Source organism: Schistocerca gregaria, chromosome 11, assembly GCF_023897955.1.
Source record: "Schistocerca gregaria isolate iqSchGreg1 chromosome 11, iqSchGreg1.2, whole genome shotgun sequence".
Classification (NCBI taxonomy): Eukaryota; Metazoa; Arthropoda; class Insecta; order Orthoptera; family Acrididae; genus Schistocerca; species Schistocerca gregaria.
The window spans coordinates 138,274,484-138,298,201 of NC_064930.1; the positions used below are offsets into that span (position 1 = coordinate 138,274,484).

A 23,718-nucleotide genomic window follows, 5' to 3' on the forward strand; every position below is an offset into this window, starting at 1 on the left:
ACATGTGATTGGCCGTTGTTCGTCGTGGTACGTAGAACGCCTACTTCATGTCACGTATTTCAAAAATGTATTGAACAGCAGAAGCGTGGTTTCAAGCAGGTCATAAAAAGGTTTATTCGACATAGCAATTTATATTTTGTAAGTGGAGTCTTCTACTAGCATGGAAAGTTAACATGTTCTTGCCGCACACATTCGTGTATTTAGTCATAAAGTATTATTTTGTTTATCGGTAGTTTTTTCTTCGTGACATTTAGCGAAGGAAAGTGATGAGACGTTCTAAGTGCCATGATGAACAACAGACAATCAACCAGAGAGCACAGACAAACTGTCATGATGCGAATGTTGACGTTTGCACTGCTGTTGTCTTGATTTTTGCAGAAATACGTCAGTTCCATAACTATAAAAAAAAATAAAACGACGAACTGACGCCGATAGACGCATAAACAAGTATCCCAATGTGATAAACCCGTGAAATATTTTGTGGTTATTTACAAACCAGTCTCATTAGCACCGAATATCTCTCGTTGTGAAATTTTGGCAGAAATAACGCCGAAAAGACATCACTTTAATCTTGTTGCTGAGCGCACCATAACGTAATCGCATTCGTCGATTATTGTGGCTGGGTTACTGTTGACAGTTTTGATGTATAGGATAGCAACCTTATTTCGTGCGATTGTGTTTAGTTGTGTTTTACCACTACAGACAAATTGTTTCCTGTGCATGTAAGCATTTTTTATGGGTTTCCGCTTTCTTTTAATTCTGACATATTATACTTGCTATGACGCCATTAGTTAGTGCAATAGTGGCTTAAAATATATATGCTTGTACTCTATGCATGGCGTAGTAAGTGGGCAGCGAGGATCTAGATTACACCAAACTGCCTTTGCTTTGCCGAATATGTGATACAATAATTGCTTTACCTGCCAACAACGTGTTAAACCATTTCAGGCAATTCCACGAAAGATGTTTCGTTAGATATTTCATTTCATGTGCCTGCCCATAATTTTGCGTATTAAGATGTAACGTCCATAATTCAGTATCATTTCTAACTAGCCGCAGTGTCAAGAAAAATGTGTGTGAGCTCAATCTTGTGTAGCAGTGTAGACTGGCTTTGTATGAAGTTGCAGGTAATTAATTATTCCAGGGTAAATTCTGAATTGTATGCATAAATAACTGACAGAAGTTATTGCACAACGTTCTGACTTACAGAACATTTATAATCCAGCAATTAATTATTTCAAGTGAACATTTATAGTTAGGCAGGTTTTGCCATGGCGTTATGGAAGCGTCTGATTCCATCCGTCTGCTGTGACCCATGACGTCTGAATAAGGCGGAAGTGCCCACTTCCAGCGTATACAAAATGGCGACGGTATCGTCACTACATACACATGCCAACAAAAGTGAGCAAAAATAAAAACGGTCTAAGAATGTCTCACTCCAAGAACTAATGGAACTATCAGGACAACTGCTGGAAATAGGAGCTTGGGGACTCAAATGGGAATTCTGGAGGGAAGGCGACGTCATTTCGAGAAACGCTATTGCGAAAATATAGAGAACCAGCATTTGAAGCTGACTGCCAAACGATTTTACTGCTGCCAACATACATTGTGTGTTAAGTATCACGAAGATAATATACAAGAAATTAGGGCTCATATACAGGCATACAGTCAGTCATTTTGTCCTCACTCTACTTGCAAGTGGAACAGGAGGGGAAATGACAAGAAGTGGTACACGTTAGTACCTGCCATGCACTGCACAGTGGCTTGCACAGTATTGATGTAGGTTGTTTAGGGCAAGAACAAGTTAAATATGTAACAATGTAAAACAATGCCACATAAAAAAAACCCTCAGCTTATGATATCTCTACAGCTGAAAAAGTAGCAGGATTGTACACTTTAATTGACCTATGTAGATCAAACTACGCTCACAAAAGAAAAGAAAGGAAAAAAAATCGAACATCTGCAGTGATCAGTATCACTCGAATGCAGCTCTCGATACCTACCAGCAAACTAAAAAACAGGGAAACACAACCACAAACTTCACATACCTACATAAGTTGTTTAAAACACCACTGAAACCAAAACCCCAGCAACTAAAAAAAAAACAAAAAAAAAAGAAAAAAAAAACATTTTCACAAGATCAATTAAAACACAACTGAAACACCATAAATATAAAACAGACAGATTACTATGGAATAAAACCGAAAGAAAATTTTCTTGCCCACAAAAAGGCCTCTGACAAAATCACCTGTGTTGGCCGTCACCCCCCCCCCCCCTCCCAAAAAAAATGTATATATAAAACAAAATTAAAAAAAACCACAATGATGAGCACCAAACTAATCACACCTAACAAAGATGCCACATGCACATACAAAACAAAAAAACCATCATAACTCAAAAAAGAAAAAAAATAGCACTTTCAAATTCACATTAGAGTACTGACTACCGAGACGAATAAACTTGCATTACCACAGTGATAACCAAGATGTTAAATTCAATGTGTCCCCATCCATGACCAGAGGATGCCATCACAAATGTGAACCATCTCAAAAGCACTGCACTATAGTGACCTCTGAAGCACATCACCATTGTGTCATGGGTCAAAGCAGATGGTTGGAATCCCCCATGCATTTCTCATTCTGGTGTGGGCAAAAAAATAGCCCTAATATACAAACTAACATCTGACAGTAGTAGGCCTACAGGAAATTAGGTGAAACTACATGAAACTACTTTTTTTTCAGGTACCTAGAATTGTAGCAGCTATGGAACATGACACAAATGCGTGGGTGAAAAAAGAAGAGATGAATCTGGAATGCAACCCCGTGGTAAGCAGTTTTCATGAATTACTCCTCAATAAAGTTTTTGTATGAGTTACTACAACATGCTGGTTCAGGTAGCTCAGTTCCAATTATGCTGTTGGATATGTGAGGTAGGCCTATGAGTAGTGTAGAATTGGGTGTTTTGTAGTATGTGTTGTTTATGTTAAATTACAGTGTCAGAAAGGTAACTTATTATTTCTTAATTGCATCTAGAGCTTTGCCATATGTCTTTGCTAAGTAAGAACCAGGATACTCACCATATAAAGGAGGCAGCGAGTGGCAGACAGGCTCATTTAAAAGAAGACTAAGCTATCAGACAAAGACCTGGTTCATGTTGTTCTCATTCCCTCCTGGATTTCCAATATGTGAAGTATAGCAGTTGCATGATGAACAAGGAGACGTGTGATGAGGCATGTATAATGTCAGACATTGGATTGATTCCTGTCGAGGCTATTGATAGTGGGGGATTTCACAAGGCATGGCCGACATCTCAGTAGGAAAGGGAAGGGTATACTGGCAGGGTTGTTAGCGAAGTCCATAAGGGGGGGACACTAGTACTCATGGATGTACCACTTTTTTAGACTAATATCAGTGTCCAGTGAGAAGTTCAGGCAGGCTGGTGCTAAAGAGATCCAAAACTCACAAAATTCTCACAACAGGAAGGTAAATAATAATGTTACCATATTTAACCAAAATATTGGTAGATTAAAGAAAAAAGTAGATTCTCACAAAAGTAAAGTAAAAAATAATGTTACCATTTTTTACCAAAATATCCTGGGATTGAAGAATAAAGTAGATGAGCTCCTGGTTTGTTTAGATGGCACTGAATCTCATAATGTAATAGATATACTATGCCTGTCTGTGCATCACATTATCTCTGATATGGAAAAGGTAAATAGCAGTGGTTATAAACTAGCTGTACATATGAGTAGAGAGAATAAGGTGAAAGGAGGAGTTGCCATATGTGTCAAAAGTTATTACTGTGTAGAAAGCTTAGATACAAAAACGTTTTGTCTAGAGCAACATATAGAAGCATGTGCCTGTCAACTTAAACTGAAGGAGGGCTTTTTTTATAATTGTAACAGTATACAGGTCCCCTTCAGGAAACTTTCATTTATTCCTGGAAAACTTTGATGGCTTGTTGTGCTATCTGTCAGATAGGGGAAAGCAAATTATTATTTGTGAGGACTTCAATGTTGATTCACTGAAAGAGCATAATAGGATGAATGACCTGGAAGTCTTGCTCGCTTCTTTCAATTTAACACCTGTCATTAATTTTCCTACTCGGGTAGTAAAGGACAGCAGCACATTGATAGATAACACTTTTATAGACCAAGATAGGTTTAAAAACATAAATTCTTGTCCTGTTGAAAATGGCCTTTCTGATCATGATGCTCAGCTAGTTAGAGTATATGACATAGCTCCATTCAGTAATTCAAAATTACCCTCCAAAGTTGTGCATTCAATTGATGACTCAACAATTAGAAACTTCAGAGAAAATCTTCAGCAGTTAGACTGGGATGAGGTGTACAAGGAACCTGATGCTAATTTAAAATACAACTTATTGCATCACAGACTTGTAAGAAAATTTGAAAACTGTTTCCCCAAGAAAGTAGTTAAATCTAATTATAAGAAACCATGCAAAAAACCTTGGCTTACTAAGGAATAAAAATATCTTGTAACCACAAAAGGGAACTGTATCTAACAACAAGAAAGAGTAATGACCCAGAAACAGCCAAATATTATAAAAACTACTGTGCTACATTAAGAAAGGTTATTAAAAAGTCCAGAAGCATGTGCATCATGTCTGAGATTAATACCTCTGATAACAAAATCAAAACAATTTTGAATATTATTACAAGGGAGACAGGCCAACCAAGAGTACAGGATGACGACATCACCATCAAAGCAAATGGAAACTTGATAAACAACAAGCTCGAAGTCGAAAACATTTTGAATAATCATTTTTTAAATGTCGTAGAGAAAATAGGATCTAAATGTTCATTAGAAGAAGCAAGGCAGTTAATGGAAGAGGCCAAACCCACACCATTTGATACAATTCAAATTCCACCCACCTCTCCTTCTGAAATTAGAAAGATAATAAACTCTTTCAAGGATAAAAGCTCACATGGAATTGATGGCATTTTCAGCAGGATAATAAAAGCCATATATGTAATAGCTCTCTGAAACAGGGTATTTTCCCAGATAGACTGAAGCATGCCAAACCACTGCATAAAAAGGGGATACATCTGATGTCAACAACTACTGCTCAATCTCTCTTTTGACTGGCTTATCCAAAATTCTTGAAAAAGTAATGTATTGTAGAATAGCTTCACATCTTTGCAAAAATAAAGTTTTAAAAAAAGACCGTTTGGTTTCCAGAAGTGCTTTTCGACAGAAAATGCTATATATACTTTCACTAATGAAATATTAAATGCCCTGAGTAACCGGAAGTCACCCGTTGGAATTTTTTGTGAGCTCTCAAAGGCTTTTGACTGTGTAAATCATGGAATACTTCTAGACAAGCTCAAGTATTGTGGCATGAGTTGGACAGTGCTCAAATGTTTTAAATCATACCTAACTGGAAGAGTGCAGAAAGTTGAAATAAACAGTTCACATAATATGCAACAAACTGGTGATTTATCAAATTGTGGAACAATCAAGAATAGGTTGTCGCAAGGTTCGGTCGTGGGTCCTCTGCTGTTCTTAATATATATTAATGACTTGCCATTCTATATTCATGAAGATGTGAAGCAGGTACTTTTTGCCAATGACATTTACCAAACATTTCAGTTTAGCTACTTATGCTATTAGAGTCTTCACAAATTTTGACGATATACATCGCAGTAAATTAGCTTACCACACCTATTTTCATTCTCTGCTTTCGTATGGCATCATATTCTGGGGTAACTCACCACTGAGTAAAAGAGTGTTCATTGCACAAAGGTGTGTAATCAGAATAATTGCTGGAGCCCATCCAAGATCATCTTGCAGTCACTTATTTAAAGAGCTAGAGATCTTCACTGTAGTCTCACAATATATATATTCACTTACGAAATTTGTTATTGACAGCCCTTAAGAATTCAAAAGTAATAGCAGTGTACATGGCTACAACACTAGGAGAAAAGATGATCTTCACTACTCAAGGTTAAATGTAACTTTGACTCAGAAGGGAGTGAATTATGCTGCCACAAATGTCTTTGGTCACTTACCGAATAGCATCAAAAGTCTGACAGATAGCCATATAGCATTTAAAAGGAAATTAAAAGAATTTCTTAATGGCAACTCCTTCTACTCATTATATGAATTTTTGGATATAGTAAGTGAGTAATTTCCCCAACCCCCACAAAAAATAAATAAATAAATAAAAATAAAACAAATTAAAAATATTAAGCATCATGTAATATTTTGTGTAATGTAATATCCTGTAGAGACACCTTTTATTAACCTGACACATTCCCCATCATTACGAAGTATCGAACTCATGATCTATGAACAAGCACTAATCTAATCTAATCTAATCTTTTCTGGAAAGTCTTGTGTATTGTCAAATTGTGTTAATTGTTGTAAACACTGAAAATTATGATTGTCTGTACCTGTGATGGATTTTTGTTGTGGTGTCAAGAAGACAGCTTAGGAATACTGATTTGTAGTTGACAAATCTTTTTTGTCATCATTTTTGTGTTTGGCTCCTTGCACTGCTGTGGGCAAGTACCCTATATTAAAACCTGGCTGTATAGATCAATAAAAGATAATACCAATTTTAGGGAATTAGCTTTTTTATTTATTTTCAATGAAGCCAAGTTTGTAGCTTTTATTTTTTTAATTTTACTTATTTATTTATTTTTTGATCAATTGTCTTCACCCAAACTGCTCCACTTCACAAAGATCTCATGTTAGTTACGTATTGCTTTCTAAATTATTTGGAATATATTTGTTATTAGGAAATTATTGTTATTGTATGGTTATTGTGACTATGTGTGCAACATAGATGTTGTATTGGATTTAAGAGAGTTGCTCCTGTCCACCATTTCGATGAGGTCTTGAATTAAAGCTTAAATTCTGTTATGAACAGTTGAATACTCACCAGTTTTCTGTATCTGCAAGAGGAACGCTGAACAACTTTACTGTTATGAATATTACAAATGCAGAGTCAGTTATCTTTTTCTCATCATTTTACCAAGTATGGCAGTAATTTGAGACTAGTGTGTGACTAAGGTGACATAATCGATATACGTTTGTGCACGCTAATTTGTGTTTTGCATTTCCACGTTCCTTGGAAATATTTCTTATCGATAAACAATAGTTTTTCTGGGAAACAGAATAGACAGTTGCAGTTGTCATCTGATTTAAAATACATGAGCTGCACTTCAGTAGCACAAACAACAATAATTAGTGGTGTCTGCAAGTTTCAGTTGTATACATTGACTAACAATAGATTATAGCATTGTCTGTATCTTTATCTTGGGTGCACATTGCTCCAAATGTCACGTGTTGATTTACTGAGTAAAACAGTTCATGCTTTTGTGTAATATGCACATTCACGACTGAGATTTTTGAATGGTTACATGTGAGAGGAGTTAGAATTATGTTTTGAATGGATATGTCCACTGTAGAGCCTCTTAGTAATTTCTGAGGTAGCAGACTGCCATGTGTTACTGATACTACCCTATTTGACAAGTTACTATCAGGTTCAGTAAAGTAGGCCTGTATGAAATCCAAATGAGCAGATTGTGGTAAAAGTAAGAATAAAGGAAAACAGAGGCCTACATAGATGGGTAGTTTTAATTAAGCAATTAGGTAAGATATGATAGAAGTCTTTGTCTCCCAGCTATGAGCTGAAGGTAATCTTCCATACCATGAGCATAATATATATTTAGTATGTGCAGTTTGTTCTGAAGCAATTTGTTAATAACCTGCAGCAGGAACTGTAGAACCGTAAGATCAGGTTGTTTCACTGACAGTAAAGTTGACTCTGATTTCATAATTTAATGACACTTTGGGCTTCTGTGTATTTCAAGAAATTGAGTAATGCAATGAACAAACTTCAAACAGCACTGAAAGATTTCATTTTCACCACCAAATATCTCACTTATTTTCTTCCATCTCAGTTACCTCAAACTATTCTTCCATTGGCGACGCAGCTGGAGCATTGTGGACCAAAAACATTTTGGATGGCACTTGGTTAACTGTTACCTTCAGTTTCTGTAGTAATTTCTGAGATTTTTGTAATCACTATGGAACCATATTTGTGGGAGGTAGAGAGCAGGATAAATGTTTCAACAACAATTTATCATTTTACTGGTATCCATTGGCCAAAAAGGAAGAAATTTCAACATATGTTTTTGGGGGCAAATGGATGCTCTTCCACCTGTCAACAATGGTAAAAAAGGAACTTAACTGAAGAAAGTGAAATTTATTCTCATAAATGTGCATCTCCAAATGACATCCTAAATGACCGGAGTAACCTTGAAAAATCTTTTGAAGGATTTTCCGAAATTTGATCATATAGGCGCTTGCTAAATACAGCCATTGATGGACATAAGCCAGTGTGAATTTATCCAGTGCATATAGTAGTTCTGCATCATGTAAATATTTGAGTCTGTCTTTATTGTTTGTAAATATTGCTCCAGGTCTTGAGTAAAATGTGTAATATTAATTCTTTTGTATAAAATTGTTGTAATAATATTCCATATAGTCCAATTAACAATCACAAATGCACTTATTCAGTCACAATAAAGAGTATTCAGCACATTCATGCTAAACAATTTTCAGTCTTTTCAGTCATACCGAAGCGTAAACTAGAAACAGTAACTAAAATATAATTTTTGGATGTAAATAACATAGACACAGATAATGTGGTCCATGGTAAATAAAGACGTCAGTCAGCAATGTTGCTGATACTGTGTGGTTTTTTTGTGCAAAATCTATAAACATGAAAATCATAATAACAATAATCCAAATAGGAAGTAAATACAAGAAATCAGCATGGTATCACAAATGGACAGCTCTTAAAGCGTAGTAAATAAATGAATTGTCATCTTCTAAGGGCAATAGCAGCTTCCAGTTTGCTGTCAGTGTTTAAACGATATACCTACTGAAGATTCAGGTATGTATTACACCAATTGAAATCTGGTGAAAGTGTGAAATGCATATTGGCATGAATAAAAATATGTACAAAAGCAAATAGTTTTTGTCTTTGATAAAATAAACCCTTAACATAAACAAATGTAATGTATTGCGAATACATAGAAAGAAGGATCCTTTATTGTACGATTATATGATAGCGGAACAAACACTGGTAGCAGTTACTTCTGTAAAATATCTGGGAGAGTGCGTGCGGAACGATTTGAAGTGGAATGATCATATAAAATTAATTGTTGGTAAGGTGGGTGCCAGGTTGAGATTCATTGGAAGAGTCCTTAGAAAATGTATTCCATCAACAAAGGAGGTGGCTTACAAAACACTCGTTCAACCTATACTTGAGTATTGCTCATCAGTGTGGGATCCGTACTAGGTCGGGTTGTCGGAGGAGATAGAGAAGATCCAAAGAAGAGTGAAGCGTTTTGTCACAGGGTTATTTGGTAAGAATCATAGTGTTACAGAGATGTTTCGCAAACTTGAGTGGCAGACTCTGCAAGAGAGGCGCCCTGCATCGCGGTGTAGCTTGCTGTCCAGGTTTTCGAGAGGGTGCGTTTCTGGATGAGGTATCGAATATATTGCTTCCCCCTACTTATACCTCCTGAGGAGATTACGAATGCAAACTTAGAGAGATTCGAGCGCGCATGGCGGCTTTCCGGCAGTCGTACACGACTGGAACAGGAAAGGGGGGGTAATGACAGTAGCAGATAAAGTGCCCTCCGCCTCACACCGTTGGATGGCTTGCGGAGTATAAATGTAGATGTAGATGTAGAACAATAAGCAACTGTTTCACTCTACATTAAAGATTTTGTGACGGATTGAAACCATGTGCCAGACCATGACTCGAACCAAGAACCCTACAATATGTGGGCAATGCTCTGACCTGCTGAACTATACGGGCACGATTCACGGCCACCTCCACATTCTTTCTACTGCCAGCATCTCCCCTCTGCTATGCAAACTTGCTGGACTAGCACACCTGGAAGAAAACATATCATACAGAAATGCCTCAGCCGTAACCTCGGAGTTGTTTCCATAATGATCTCTCACTCTGCTGTGGCATGTATGCTTCTTTGAAACAGCCATTGAAATTGAGAAATCAAGAGAGATGACTGGCTTGCTCAACAAAATATTGAGCAGAAAATGGAAATGACTACTCGACAGCTGGAAGTAAACCATGAATCTGTCATGCTAAGGAAACCTGAGAGAGCAAAGCCTGTCTTGTTAGTTTATTGTGGGAGTCTTGTGACCTGTTGGTAAGCAGCTGATATTCATTGCTTTGATGTTTGAGGAATGTAGATGACAGAAATATTTTAAGAAATGATACATGTGGTTGTAATCTTACCCTCCCACACATCAACATTAATTTTTCCTGTCTCTTCAAAAGTTTTGGAAGCTTTGAGAGGCCTAAGATATATAAAAGAAAAGCTTTTTACTTAGCTTCATTTTCTCTTGTTGTTGACTGCAGATCTAGGGATACATTCTTGAGGCTGAAATATTGATTTAACGGGTTCCTGATAGCTAAATAACTGATGAAGATTTGCCTGTCTTACTCTTGAATTTTGTTCAAGAATAATGTCACACCATCTTTACAATTTCCACTTGTATAACCCCACAAATTACATTGTTAGTGTCAATCATAAAAATATGTCCAATTCCATCAGAGGCATGCCCACTACTACTAACATTCTGCGGTGCTCACAATATTCCAAAGAGTTCAAAAAGGAAAAAAGCTTACAAACTTTCTTGATAAAAGAAGGATCCCTACCTAGCTGTATCATTGTTTTCTAAATGAGTCCAGAAATAAGTGTAATAAATATCATCAGACTGAGCAATTAATAATAGGAATTTTAAGTATGCCAGATATTTTGTAATTTCAAACACTTAAAAGAAGAGTAATTTTAACCATACATACAGTGTGTAACAAATTAATTTCTTTTTATACATTTTAGCCTGAAATATAATACATCGCTTACAAAATCATATGAAATTCTTTTATTGAAACAGGTGAGGTAATTTTAACCTATACAAGTTTCAGGATTAATCCTGGTATCACCTACATCTATATAAAAAAATGTCATGTTAGAGGAAGGTGTCCCATTACATGGTGGCAACACAACTGAGCTGATGAAACAGTGTCACATACAGCATGGTTATAATTCAAATTTTGCTTCTTGATCCAATATAGGTGGAAAACTGTTTACCATATGGGTACTCAACTTTATAGGAATGATGATCAGACAGTGCAATGATCAGACAGTGTATTGCAGGATTATTTGTGTTATTAGTATTTTTAGTGTCATGACTTGGAGTTAAGTACTGGTATTGTAATGTAGGATTGAAACACAAGCATCGGTGTCCACCATAGTAGCAGTCAGTCAACATGGGTCCGGACAAGGTGATTGGGCCTTTACTCTTAGATCTGTTTTATCAAAACAACAGCAATAGTGCAGCTGCTCTTTGCAAGTATCAGTGCATTAAAGTAATACGGAGAGGTCCTCCTCTCAAACCAGGATTGATGAACACGACCCGGAAGTTTCAGTTAACTGGTGATTTGTGAATTGCTTCTGGGAGATGCAGATGTTCAATTGCATCTTAAATTGTTGAAGTAGTTACTATTGCCATGACTGAGATTGCTGGATGCCAAGTGTGATCTCAAATCAGTGCACGAGCTGTGTCACAACAGCTAAACATTCCATGGTTCACTGTCCAAAAAGGTTCTGCAAACAATTGTAAAATGTAATCTCTAGTGTGGGTTCAGGCTGTCGTGAATGCAGATGATCATCACATTGAGGAACATTTGTAACATTGAATACGAGGCTAAGTCAATTATTACCCACAAAGTAGTTATAAAATTTTATTGTAATCAAGTAGGAAACTTACAAGAACATCATTTTCTGACATAGTCCCCTTGTGTTTCAATGCACTTGGTCCATTACTATACAAGCTTCCTGATGCCCTCATAAAAGAAGGTTCTCAGTTGAGCTGTGGGCCTGGAATGCACCGCTTCTTTCACTGCTTCGTCTGAGGAGTTTTTCAGCAGTATGCGGACGGGCATTGTTGTGCAACAAAACAACACCTTTTGACAGCAATCCTCGGCATTTGCTTTGAATTGCAGGCTTCAGCTTGGTAGTAAGCATCTCACTGTAACTTACACTGTTTATTGTTGTTCCTCTTTCCCCATAATGTTCCAGTACTGGACCCCGTGTCTCCCAAAAAACCATAAGCATCAGTTTTCCTGCGGATGATTGGGTCTTGAAATTTTTCTTGCATGGAGAATTTGGATGTTTCCTTTCCATAATCTGCTGTTTACTCTCCGGCTCATAATGATGGATCCATGTTTTGTCACCGGTAATGATCCTGTCTAAGAAGTTGTCCCCTTTGCTACCATAGCGATCCAAATGTTTTTTGCATATGTCCAAGTGCATTTCTTTATGCAACTGTGTGAATTGTTTTGGGACTCATCTTGCACAAACTTTATGAAACGCAAGTCTGTTGTGGGTAGTTTTGTAGGCAGAACTGTGACTAATTTCCAGATGATGTGCCACTTCATCAATAGTTAATTGTCTGTCTAAGAGAATCATTTCACATGAACTTTCAATGGTTTCTTCATTTGTGGCAGTGAATGGTCGTCTGGCTCCTTGATCGTGCATAAAACTTGTGCGACCACTTTGGAACTTATTAATCCATTTGTAGACAGTCCGCTGTGGCAAAACAGTGTTCCTGTACTGTACTGAAAGTCTTTGATGAATTTTGGCCCCTGATACGCCTTCCGACCACAGAAAATGGATCACTAAACGTGACTCTTCTTTGCTGCAAATAGACAGCGGAGCAGCCATGATTAACAGCACGGCTGCGATAACGAAACTAACCTAACAGCTTGAAAATTGCAAATAAACAAAGCATGTGTCATCAACATAAAATGACACTACTACCAAAATAAACAAAAATATAACAAAATTGCAGATAATAATTGACATATGCTCATATAAATATGGTATGCAATTAAGAAATGTTACCCTTTCATGTGGAAATTAATACATGTTTCTTTCAATGGTTTATTCATTATTTCTCTTCCTCTTGTCCTTACAAATGTTTTCAAATGTTTCATTGTCCTACAATTTCTTTTTTTTTGCAGATGCACTCTCAAGTAGTTCATGCATATAAAGGAATATGTGGACATGTGTGTGAAAGACTGTCTTCAGAATTCAAAAAGTTTGTTTTGATGTTTCATTATGCTTTCCACCCATCTACCTCTTTATTCACATTGATATAACACATAGAGAATGTATCATAATTAATGACATAAATCCATGATAATATAGTGCGCATCAATTACGACGGCAGCTGAGTTTAAGCTCGATCTGCACATCTGACGTCACAAAACACAGTCAGGCAATGAACAGAGAACGACGTTGCCAGATCTCGGCTGCAGTGCAGAGCATGGACGAGTGTCTTCAGTTTTAGAAACTTTGAGTCATAAATAAAGTAATGGAACAAAAGCAATGTCTTGATAGTAGACTTTCTTTTATAGAAAGTTTGGAAAAAGCATTCTTTATACCAATTACTTCATATTCTATTAATTAATTAAACCAAACAAGCAATAAGCCTTCAAATTCAAGCAATATCAAGGAAAGGTGTTTGTATCATTCTCAGGAACCGCTTTTTCGCAATAAAGAACAGCTGTAATTGTTTATTTGCTGTTGTACTTCGACAAAACACGAATAATTCACAGTCATACCAACAGTGTTTGTCGATATTGTGGGTGATGTTTTAGAGTCCTTCCGGAGAATATTTAAATGATGAGCTGCGGTAGTGTGATGGTTAAGGTGGTTGACTACTAAGCGAAAGGTTCTGAGTTCAAACTTTGTTCGGTGCTTACTATTTTGTTTATATAAAAACATTATCAAAGTGTCTTACTTCATGAATTTTATTCCTTTGAATGTCATTTTTTGAAATCTCTAGTTCTTTGTCTCTTCTTTATAATCATAATAAGTTTCCGGTTTTTCTAATTTTGTCCTCCAATATTTCTTTTCACAGCAATTAAAAACAATGAAGAAGCATACATGCAATATTCATATTGTCGGTTTTGTTTGTATATCTTCTCTTCTGCAGTTGCTATTCTATTAATCATATTGAAGTATATTTTTTGTGACAGTATTAAAAGTATTATTTAGAGCAGAATTTCGGCTCATACGTTGCCGAGCTACTTGATTGTCTGATGCAATTCTTTGCTTCGCAGCTTTGGCAACGTCATCATATTCAATGTTTTTGGTAACTAATCTATGTTTTGGCAAGTATTTGCTGTCCGTTGTGACAAACACAATTTTTTTGTCCACTGTGCCTCACTGACAATATATTGTAGTTTCTTTGTTTTATTACGTCCACAACTCAGTTTTGTGTACTTCACCAATTTTGTTTTAATCAGAACTTTCTAGAAAAAAGCGAAATGACTCTGGGATAAATAAAACTTTTATTACAGTCGCGAAAGACAGAATATTTCTCAATATTACATACGACACCTATCTGGTACTTAAATTAAATGAGATATTGTTATACAGTAAATTTTATGTGAAATTTAAGTATATTGTGCACATTCCATCCTCAACATTGTGGCAACGAAAATGGACCATACGGAAAGTGTACGATATGGACTTTTACCTCTGCAAACTCTTCAAAATTTTGTGCAATGGTTTAGTACATTTAATGCTGCACTATAACTGCATTGAACATCGAAACAAAATTAAGTCGTTTATGGGGGGAAGGTATCAGTCAAAAAGATGTGTAAAAATCAAATTTTTGGGCCAAATAGTTTTTGTGAAATTGATTGACAAGTGTGTCTAAGCAGTCGGAACACTATGTGTCAGCACAGATGAGCAGTGCAGTGATGACAAAATCGCGTACAGTACGGAATGCAGGGAGCACGTGTCTGTAGCAGCGAAAGGGTTAAGCGGCCGTGGTGGCTTTCCTTCATAAACTGCGTGCTCCCCCTTAAACGTAAGTTTGCGAACTATACTATACTATGACGCTGCTTCTCTTGGTACGTACAACTGGCAACGGAGCAATCTCCCTCGTCTGGGCCGGCATCGGCAAGCCGCCAAGATAAAAGAATTGAACTGTAGATGCAAAAAGGTCTTTGTAAACGTAGCCTCATACCTTTAAGAGCTATGAGCATTTTATCTTCAATACTGTGAAACAAATCGCTTCTACTGTAATCTTTCCATACTTTGTGAGGAGGTAGTATGGACCAAAACAAGAAAAAATGTCAAACAAACATGGGCTCTATAGTGCATACCTGAAGACCTATGAGCACTTGTTCATTTTCAGTACTGTGAAACATGTGTATGTGAGTGAGTTATTCAGCCAGCTGGATTGGTAGAAGCTGAGGCAAAATTTAATGTGAGGCTGAGAGCTGGCAGACAGCCCTTGGGGCACCAAAATGCCGCACTGGTCCAGCCACCGCAAGCCCTGCTGGCGAGCCCAGGCGCGGGCTTAAAGGCTCAGGTTTTGGACAGCACTCGCACGACAACAGGCAATTCACGAGCAGTCGCAGTGTGTCAGACAAGCTGCAAGATGGCTTCTTACAGTTCTTTGAAATTCCACAATAATTCACAGACAAATAGTAAATCAAATCTGAATACATCTGTGACATTAGAAAGATGAGATGCATCCAGTTACACGACAATTTTTCGATATTTTCAAAACTAAATAAGTTAATACTCTACAGCATTAAGTATCTTCATGATGAACCTCTGAATTAGCAACTTTTAAACATTTCATGTGATTTTAAAAACAATATCACTCATAATAGCATTGAACTATAGCTATGATCCATGAAAGTTACGAGTACATATCTGTGTTTATTTTATTTTTTGGATTTATCAAGTTTTTTGTATACCTCTTTGCTATGGAAATGTCCGTCAGAACATTGTATTCTTCCCCGTAACACAGTGAATGAATACAGAATAAATACCTCATGTCTTTCATACTTGTGTAGTCATTAAGGAGTATTTTACAGTTTTGCCAGTAACTTTATGCTAATGTTGATTACAACTGCTAGTAAAGGACCTTGGTAATTAAAAAGTTTCCAGTATACAGCTTTAATCTGCCAGGAATTTTCATATCAGCGCACACTCCACTACAGAGTGGAGAGCTGTGAGGACAGGTCACGAGTCATGCTCGGGCAGCTCAGATGGCAGAGCACTTGCCGACGAAAGGTAAAAGCCTCAAGTTCGAGTTTTGGTCTGGCACACAGTTTTATTCTGCCAGTTTCATATCGGAAGTTTCATATCAGCGCACACTCCACTGCAGAGTGAAAATTTCATCCTTAGAACATCCCACAGGCTATGGCAAGGCCATGTCTTCTCAATAATCCTTTCTTCCAGGAGTGCTAGTTCTGCAAGGTTCGCAGGAGAGCTTCTGTGAAGTTTGGAAGGTAGGAGACGAGGCACTGGCAGAAGTAAAGCTGTGAGGATGGGTCATCAGTCATGCTTGGGTAGCTCAGATTGTAGAGTACTTGCCCACAAAAGGCAAAAGTCCCAAGTTCTTGGTCCGGCACACAGTTTTAATCTGCAAGGAAGTTTCATATCAGTGCATACTCCACTGCAGAGTGAAAATTTCATTCTGAAAATTTAAAAGTGGCCAGTTGCACATGTTAACAGGCACTGCCATTAAAAAGAGTGCCAAAAGATGCTTCTGTCAAGCAGGCATAAGTAATTGTTTGAACAATATTTAGTGACAGTCTGTTATCATTTAACATTAACGCTCTTGTGTAGGAATACTTGCTTATTTATTTATGAACAAACATTCATTTGTAATTATTGTGAGTGGCCTGGGTGTGACCAAATGCTTGTAACATTTATATATTTAAATATAAGAGAGTCATACTAGAGTCTAGAATGTTCATTCTGGAAGAAGGCAGACCAACCTGTGGTAACATGCATGATTCAGTCATATAAGTGATACTTTCTGGGCAGTTAACAGCTGCTTCAAGACTTCAACTATGAAGGCACTTTTCATTGTATCTTGAAGAAGAGACTTCATATTATATTCCTGAAGAAGGGAGACCTGCTCGTGATATAGTGCTTCTTTTGATTGAGTAGGTGATAGATTCTGGGCCGTGAGTGGCTGCTACAATACTCGAGCTTTTTCCAATTGCATTAAAGTTAAGAAAATAGACAGAGTGTAAGTTTATGCTTGTCACCTCATGTGTGTTAATCTGCAAATCATCATGTTGAACACTGAACTATTTTGAGCTAATTAATATTTCGTGTACTGTGATCACAAAATGAGCCTAGTTTTTGCATGCCTTGGAGACTGTTTAGCATGGGGATTCTGCTGCCATCCTCATAGTGCTCTCAGAACAACTTTACTGCATATGAGAAGGTTATTTTCTGTCTGTATTTTAGTGGAATATTATAGGACCACTTTGTGGTTAGTTGAGACATACTTTCATGAATAAACATTATTCAAAATAATTCTCTGTTCTCTAAATCAATTACAGATGTTAGATTGGAACCTTTTTTATTACATCACTTCTTTATATATTGTTTTATATTTCTGTGTTTTATTAATTGGCACTTCTAGTCAACGCATAGACAATCTGACTGCAGGATCAAGGCATAATAGGTATCAGTCTCTCTTCACAGAAAAAAAAGGACTATAGTACAAAACATCCAAAATAAGTAATGATGTATAAATACTTATTATCAACAGTTGAAACAATTAATTACTGACAAAATAATTTAATTGGATGGAAAAAAAAAGTCTACTCAACAAGCAGTGCAGGACACACACATAAGACACAATTGGTGCAAAATTATGAATGTTCTAGAATTTTTTTTTAACAGACTTCATAAGTATCTGAATCAGTAGAATGGTCCTTTTGAAATCCAAACTATGATTAGCTAAGTATCTCATCACTAAACAGGTTGGTAAAACCCTGGAATACATCACCTTCTCAAAAATTTTAAAACATCATGCGAGGAGTGGTGTTGTGTGGTTGTTACTGATATATGTGGAGCCATCCTTCTTATAGTGAGGTTTGACAATGGTATATTTCAATCTCTATTGGAAAACATCCTGAGTTAATGATGCATTACACAGTGATGAAGAATAATTAAACATTGCAGAGTCACAACGTTTTAGTCACTTATTGGAGATATTATCTATCCCACATGAAATTTTATTTTTAGACGGAGTTGTGAGATTAATTTTTAATTCCTAAGTATAATTTGTATTGCTTCTTCAGTATACTGTTTTGCTTTCTCTTCTGCACTATCTATACCAATTTTCTCACCTATTTTTGATTGAAAATATCTGCTACATGTGAACTTTCCTACAATGCTCCCATTTCTTTTAACAAAAATATTGTCATCTTCTATGGCTTCTTTCCATGTCCATATTTGAACAATATTCCATAATGCTTTTATTTTAATATCTGTTTGTCGATTTCAGACATGATGTGTGTACTCCTGGGTATTTTTTACAACTTTTCTTAGTATGTTGCAACCCATGTGTTATATATCTCCTGACCCGCAGTTCTGGGTGACATTCCTGAAATCTACCCCTTTTCCTAGACCTCTCCAGTCCTTTTCTTTCAACCCCCTTCCCTTCCTTCCCCTTCAACCCTTGTGCCTGAAGAAGGATCCACTGGCCCTGAAAGCTTGCCAATTTCAACCATCTTTTATATGTATGTTCTGCACTGCTTGGTGAGTAGATTTTTTGTATCCATCCATTAAAGTTATTATAAACAGTGCTGCAACATACTAAGATTTCATGTCTGAAATCGACAAACGGATATTAAAATAAAATCAGTATGGAATATTGTTAAAAGATGGACATGGAAAGACGCCATAGAAGATGACAATATTTTTGTTTAAAAAAAAGGTGGGGGCATTGTAAAGGAAAGTTCACATGTAGCAGATATTTTCAATCAAAAATAGGCGAGAAAATTGGTATAGATAGTTCAGAAGAGAAAGCAAAACAGTATACTGAAGAAGCAATACAAATTATACTTAGGAATTAAAAATTAATCTCACAACTCCATCTAAAAAGTAAAATTTGATGCGGGATAGATATCTCCAAGAAGTGACTAAAAAGTTCTGTCTCTGCAATGTTTAATAGTCTTCATCACTGTGTAATGCATCATTAACTCAGGATGTTTTCCAATAGAGACTGAAATATACCATTGTCAAATCTCTCTATAAAAAGGATGGCTCCACATATATCTGTAAGAACCACATAACACCACCCCTCGCATGATGTTTTAAAATTTTTGAGAAGGTGATGTATTCCAGGGTTTTACCCACCTGTATAGTGATGAGATACTTAGTTAATCATAGTTTAGATTTCGGAAGGACCATTCTACTGAGTCAGCTACTTATGAGGTCTGTCAAAAAAAATTCTGGAACATTTGTAATTTTGCACCAGTTGTGTCTTGGAACGAAATGTGGTTTGCATACCGCACACACCTGTGTTTGTTGTGTAACTGGCATTGTTGTATGTCTCTTAGTTATTTATTGTTCAGTGCCGTATTGAGCAGAACGTCGTTCACACAGGTTTGCAAATTTCGAGATAGGAGAGAACAATGGGTCTGCATTAAATTTTGTGTGAAATTCAAGAAAACCTTTACAGAGACTCACCAAATGATGAAGAAAGCCTACAATAACGAGTGCTTAAGCCATATTTAGTGTTACAAATGGTTCACACAGTTTTAAGATGGCCAGATAGAAGTTAAAGATGAGCCTCACTCAGGACGCCAATTGACGTCTACTGACGATGCTCATGTCAGGAAGGCCAATGAAATTGTGTGATTCAATCAAAGACTGACTGTCTGAGAGATTTCATAAGGATGTAACATTTCAGTTGGGAAATGTGGGAAGGAAATGGCCTGAAATGTGGTGAGGCAATTCGTGGCTCTTTCATCACGATAACGCACCTGCGCATTCATCCCTGGTGGTGCATGACTGTTGCACAAAAAACGAATTTGCTGTGCTGCCTCATACTCCATACTCTCCAGACATGGCCCTTGTGGACCCTTCTTTATTTCCGATGTTGGAAACCCCATTGAAAGGATGAAGAATGATAGATGAGATAAAAGAAAATTAGAAGACGGCACTTCACATTATCCAGCAAGAGACATATCAAGACTGCTTTCAGAAGTGGAAACGGTGTTGGGAGCAGTGTATCAATTGTGGGGAAGAGTATTTCAAAAGAGACGATGCACAATAAGTAAAACATAAGTGTAGAAAAATTTTGTGGGCATAATTTTAGAATTTTTTTTTTAATATACCTTGTGTACATTTTTCTGTGCAAGTAATAAAATACTTGAATGGCCATATATCGCCAACTGAGATCTTCTGTGACAAATTGAAGGCAGTTGATTGTGTCAGTCACAATATTCTATTAGAGAAATTAACTTTTATGGGATATGTAATGCTGCAAATGCCTGGTCTAGTTCTTATTTGAGATATAGAATGTAGGAAGTTACCCTAAGGGTATTTGAGTAATATAAACAGGAACACTATGTGATCTGCATGGGGAGAGATCACAGTGGTTTGTCCCACTGGGTTCAATAATTGGCCCCAATACTTTTTTGATTTATATTAATTATCTGCCATTTTATTTAACCCAGCTGGCAGGATTAGCCCTGTTTGCAGATGATATGAATGCTGCTCTGGACCTGAGCAAAGAAACACCGACAAAGAACATAGTAACTGATGTTTTTGTAAAATTTATTGAATGGTTTTGCCCAAATGGGCCAGCTTTCAGCTTAGGAAAAATGTAATTCATCCAGTTTTGTATCATTGAAAGTATTCCACTCACAGTTAGCCTAGTATACTGCCAAGAAATGATAAACAAGGTAGAAAGTTGTAAATTCTTTGGTGTGCATATAGATGAAAAATTAATCTGGAAAAACAGAATAGTAGGTATGGTAAAACATTTAGGTTGAGCTATTTTTGGCACAAAAATAAGTGAAGTGCCACCATTGAGGATATAAAAGTCAATAAATTAACACATTTTGCATATTTCATCACTGAAGCCTTGTGGGATAACATTCTGGGGCAACTCTTTGCTTAGGCAAAAAGCGTTTATTGCACAAAAGGAAGCACTTAGCATTACTTGTGGATTACACACACACATACATCTTGCAGGTTTCTCTTTAACCAGCTGGAAATATTAACCACAGCTTCATGGTACACAAATACATGTATGAAATTTTTTATCAACAATCCATCTAAGTTTGAGAGTAACAGAGAGCTTCACAAGAACAAAACTAGAAGGAGAACTCATCTGCATTACCCTTTCATAAATATAATTTTGGCACAGAAAATAGTCAAATACACAGCTATAAAACTCTTTGACATTCTGTCCATAGAAATATAATGTATAACAGAAGTGTTTTCAAATGTGTATTGAAGATGTTTCTCCTTAATGTCTTCTTCTATATCATAGTATAACCCTTGAATAGATATAATTAATCATTTGCAGATAAATATTACTTATTATTTTTTAAGTTGTATGTAAGTGTTTCGTCAGTAATCTGTTAACACATTCGATATCATAACATTTCTAGTAACTTTGATTTATTGAGTTATTGACTAACTAACTAATTTACCCTTTTCCTGTAAAATGAGAAGTTAGTAGATGTAAATGTATTCTTGCAGCTTCAGTTAAAACTAAATCAGTAAATCTCAGTTCTTTAAAGAATCAAACTCGTTTGTGTAACACAGTTTCAAGCATCTGATTACCTTCCAGACAAGTTAATGTGATAAATATTGGACTTTAAGCATGTAAGCAAGAACCACTTTAGGTGATGTTTAAAATTATGTTTAAAGTTTGCTGAAAGTTGCTAAGTGCCCTCATTCGCAAATACTGAATGAGTATTGTTTCAGTATTTGTGCACCATCAATAAGCTGCCTCAAGAGAAACACAGTTTCCAATAGTAATGCTTGTATTATTATGCCAAACTTTAACATGGGATTACATTTCTTAATGAGCAGACAAAGACAGCATTATAAATTTTTGAAATTGGTCAATAATTATGCAAAATATTGGAAATCAAATTTTTGTTGCTCCTGGAAGTTGTTAGATAGGCAAACTGCTACTGATACTAGGTTCTAGGATAGTGATTTGGTAGTATAGATTGTTTTCCTTTTTCCAGGTTGTCGAAGATCCATTTGAAACATCAAGGGTATATGTCTATATTAAAGAGGATCCAGACTTAGATTTGGGAGTGGATGCAACTGACAATGGTGTAAGTAATCTTGTGCAAGGGTGTGTCAAAAAATAAAAGGAATTTTATTTTATATATTTATTTATTTATTCATTTTAATGTGCTCGCAGTTGACATTGGTGTTGGCACTACCAGAGAGGTCTGATCTTGAATGATATGATGTAATACTGAACGTGTCAGTTGCCTGGCAGTATGCAGTTGGGGGGAAGCAGGGAAAGTGTACGGGCATGTTTACTGTACACAACACAGATTCCAAGTTGCAGCAGCATGCGACATTTAGATTTTGTGCTCTTCTTGAGAAAACTCTGTCACAAACACTGGAAATGTTGCAGCAAGCCTACAGAGAGCAAGCCATGGGGAAAACACATTTTGGAGTGTCAAAAATGATTTTAGGGGGTGAAAATGACCTTGCGGTTGCTCAATGTCCTGGAAGGCCCTCAACTTTGAAGACTGAAACCACTGCCAACACAAGTGGTGTCGTGTTGCAGGAAGACCATCATTTGTCATTTACAGAGATGTCAGAAATTATGAATGAATGCAACTTTCACACACATGATCTCTGTCTCTGGCTGCTGGTTTCATCATTATGACCCAGAGACAAAACAGGACAGCCTCCAGTGGGAACATCCTTCAAGTCCAAGACCCAAGGAGGCCAAAGTGCAACAAAGTGCAGGAAAAGTCGTTCATCTTGTTTCCTTTGATCAGCATGGCATTATGTATGATTGCATGGTGGATCAGGAATGTACTGTTACTGCGTATTAATATTGTGACATATTGAATGCGCCGTTAGGGAGGAAAATTGCAACAAAACCGCCACATGTTGCTAAAATGGGATGGATCCTTCATCAGGATAATGTACTGGTTCATCATGCCATTAAGACTTGAGAAACAATCACTGAATAGGCATTGAGATGATGCTGCAGCCACCTTATTCAATGGACCTAGTGTTGTGTGACTCCCACCCATTTCCTGTAGTGAAAAAAGAGCTTTGGCGTTGTTGTTTTCTGAGTGATCGAGAGCTAAACCATTAAATTTCAGGTGCACCCAACAGACTATGAAAATGGGGGTTCAGGGGGTGTTCTGAACATTGGAATCATTGTATTGTGTTAGAGGGAGATCACTTTAATAGTCTGTAGTGGAATTTAAATAAAGGTGAGCAGTATTTTCCGTTGAAGAAATAATTCCGGTTATTTTTGACACCCCTTCATATGTGTCAGAATTCTTCAAGAATTGCAGTTATGGGAGGTAATGTTTACCATTTGCATACTACTGGATCAATTAAACATGCCACAGGGTAATTTAAAGTTTGAAGTATGCCAGACATGCAAATAGGCTGAGCAGGGTACAGGAGAGAGTCAAAAGTCCTTTATAATGATAAGCTTTGGGCATACTCCAGTGGCAACCCTACAGAGCTGTGGAACAATTTGTGTCCAATAAGTGGGGATTTTGTCTTAAGGTCCAAAGTGATTTGGACTTCTACATGAAGATGGGCAGCATGACTCTTGTGCGCGACCTATTTGA

At 36.8% G+C, this 23,718-nt stretch overlaps 1 protein-coding gene across 2 annotated transcripts in view; it reads left to right on the forward strand.

The window, feature by feature from the left end:
* The first annotated feature begins 268 nt into the window (after positions 1 to 268).
* Positions 269 to 23,718, forward strand: part of LOC126295170 (zinc finger protein ZFP2-like) — a 47,361-nt gene continuing 23,911 nt past the window's right edge. The window contains exons 1-4 of one of the 2 annotated variants that reach the window (XM_049987467.1): positions 269 to 722; positions 949 to 1,127; positions 2,742 to 2,825; positions 22,126 to 22,218. In XM_049987467.1, the coding sequence (XP_049843424.1) occupies positions 1,071 to 1,127; positions 2,742 to 2,825; positions 22,126 to 22,218 (234 nt within the window). In that variant the 5' untranslated portion in view covers positions 269 to 722; positions 949 to 1,070. Of the gene's footprint in view, positions 1,128 to 2,741; positions 2,826 to 22,125; positions 22,219 to 23,718 lie in introns of both variants that reach the window. The other variant, XM_049987466.1, reaches the window with a different exon arrangement.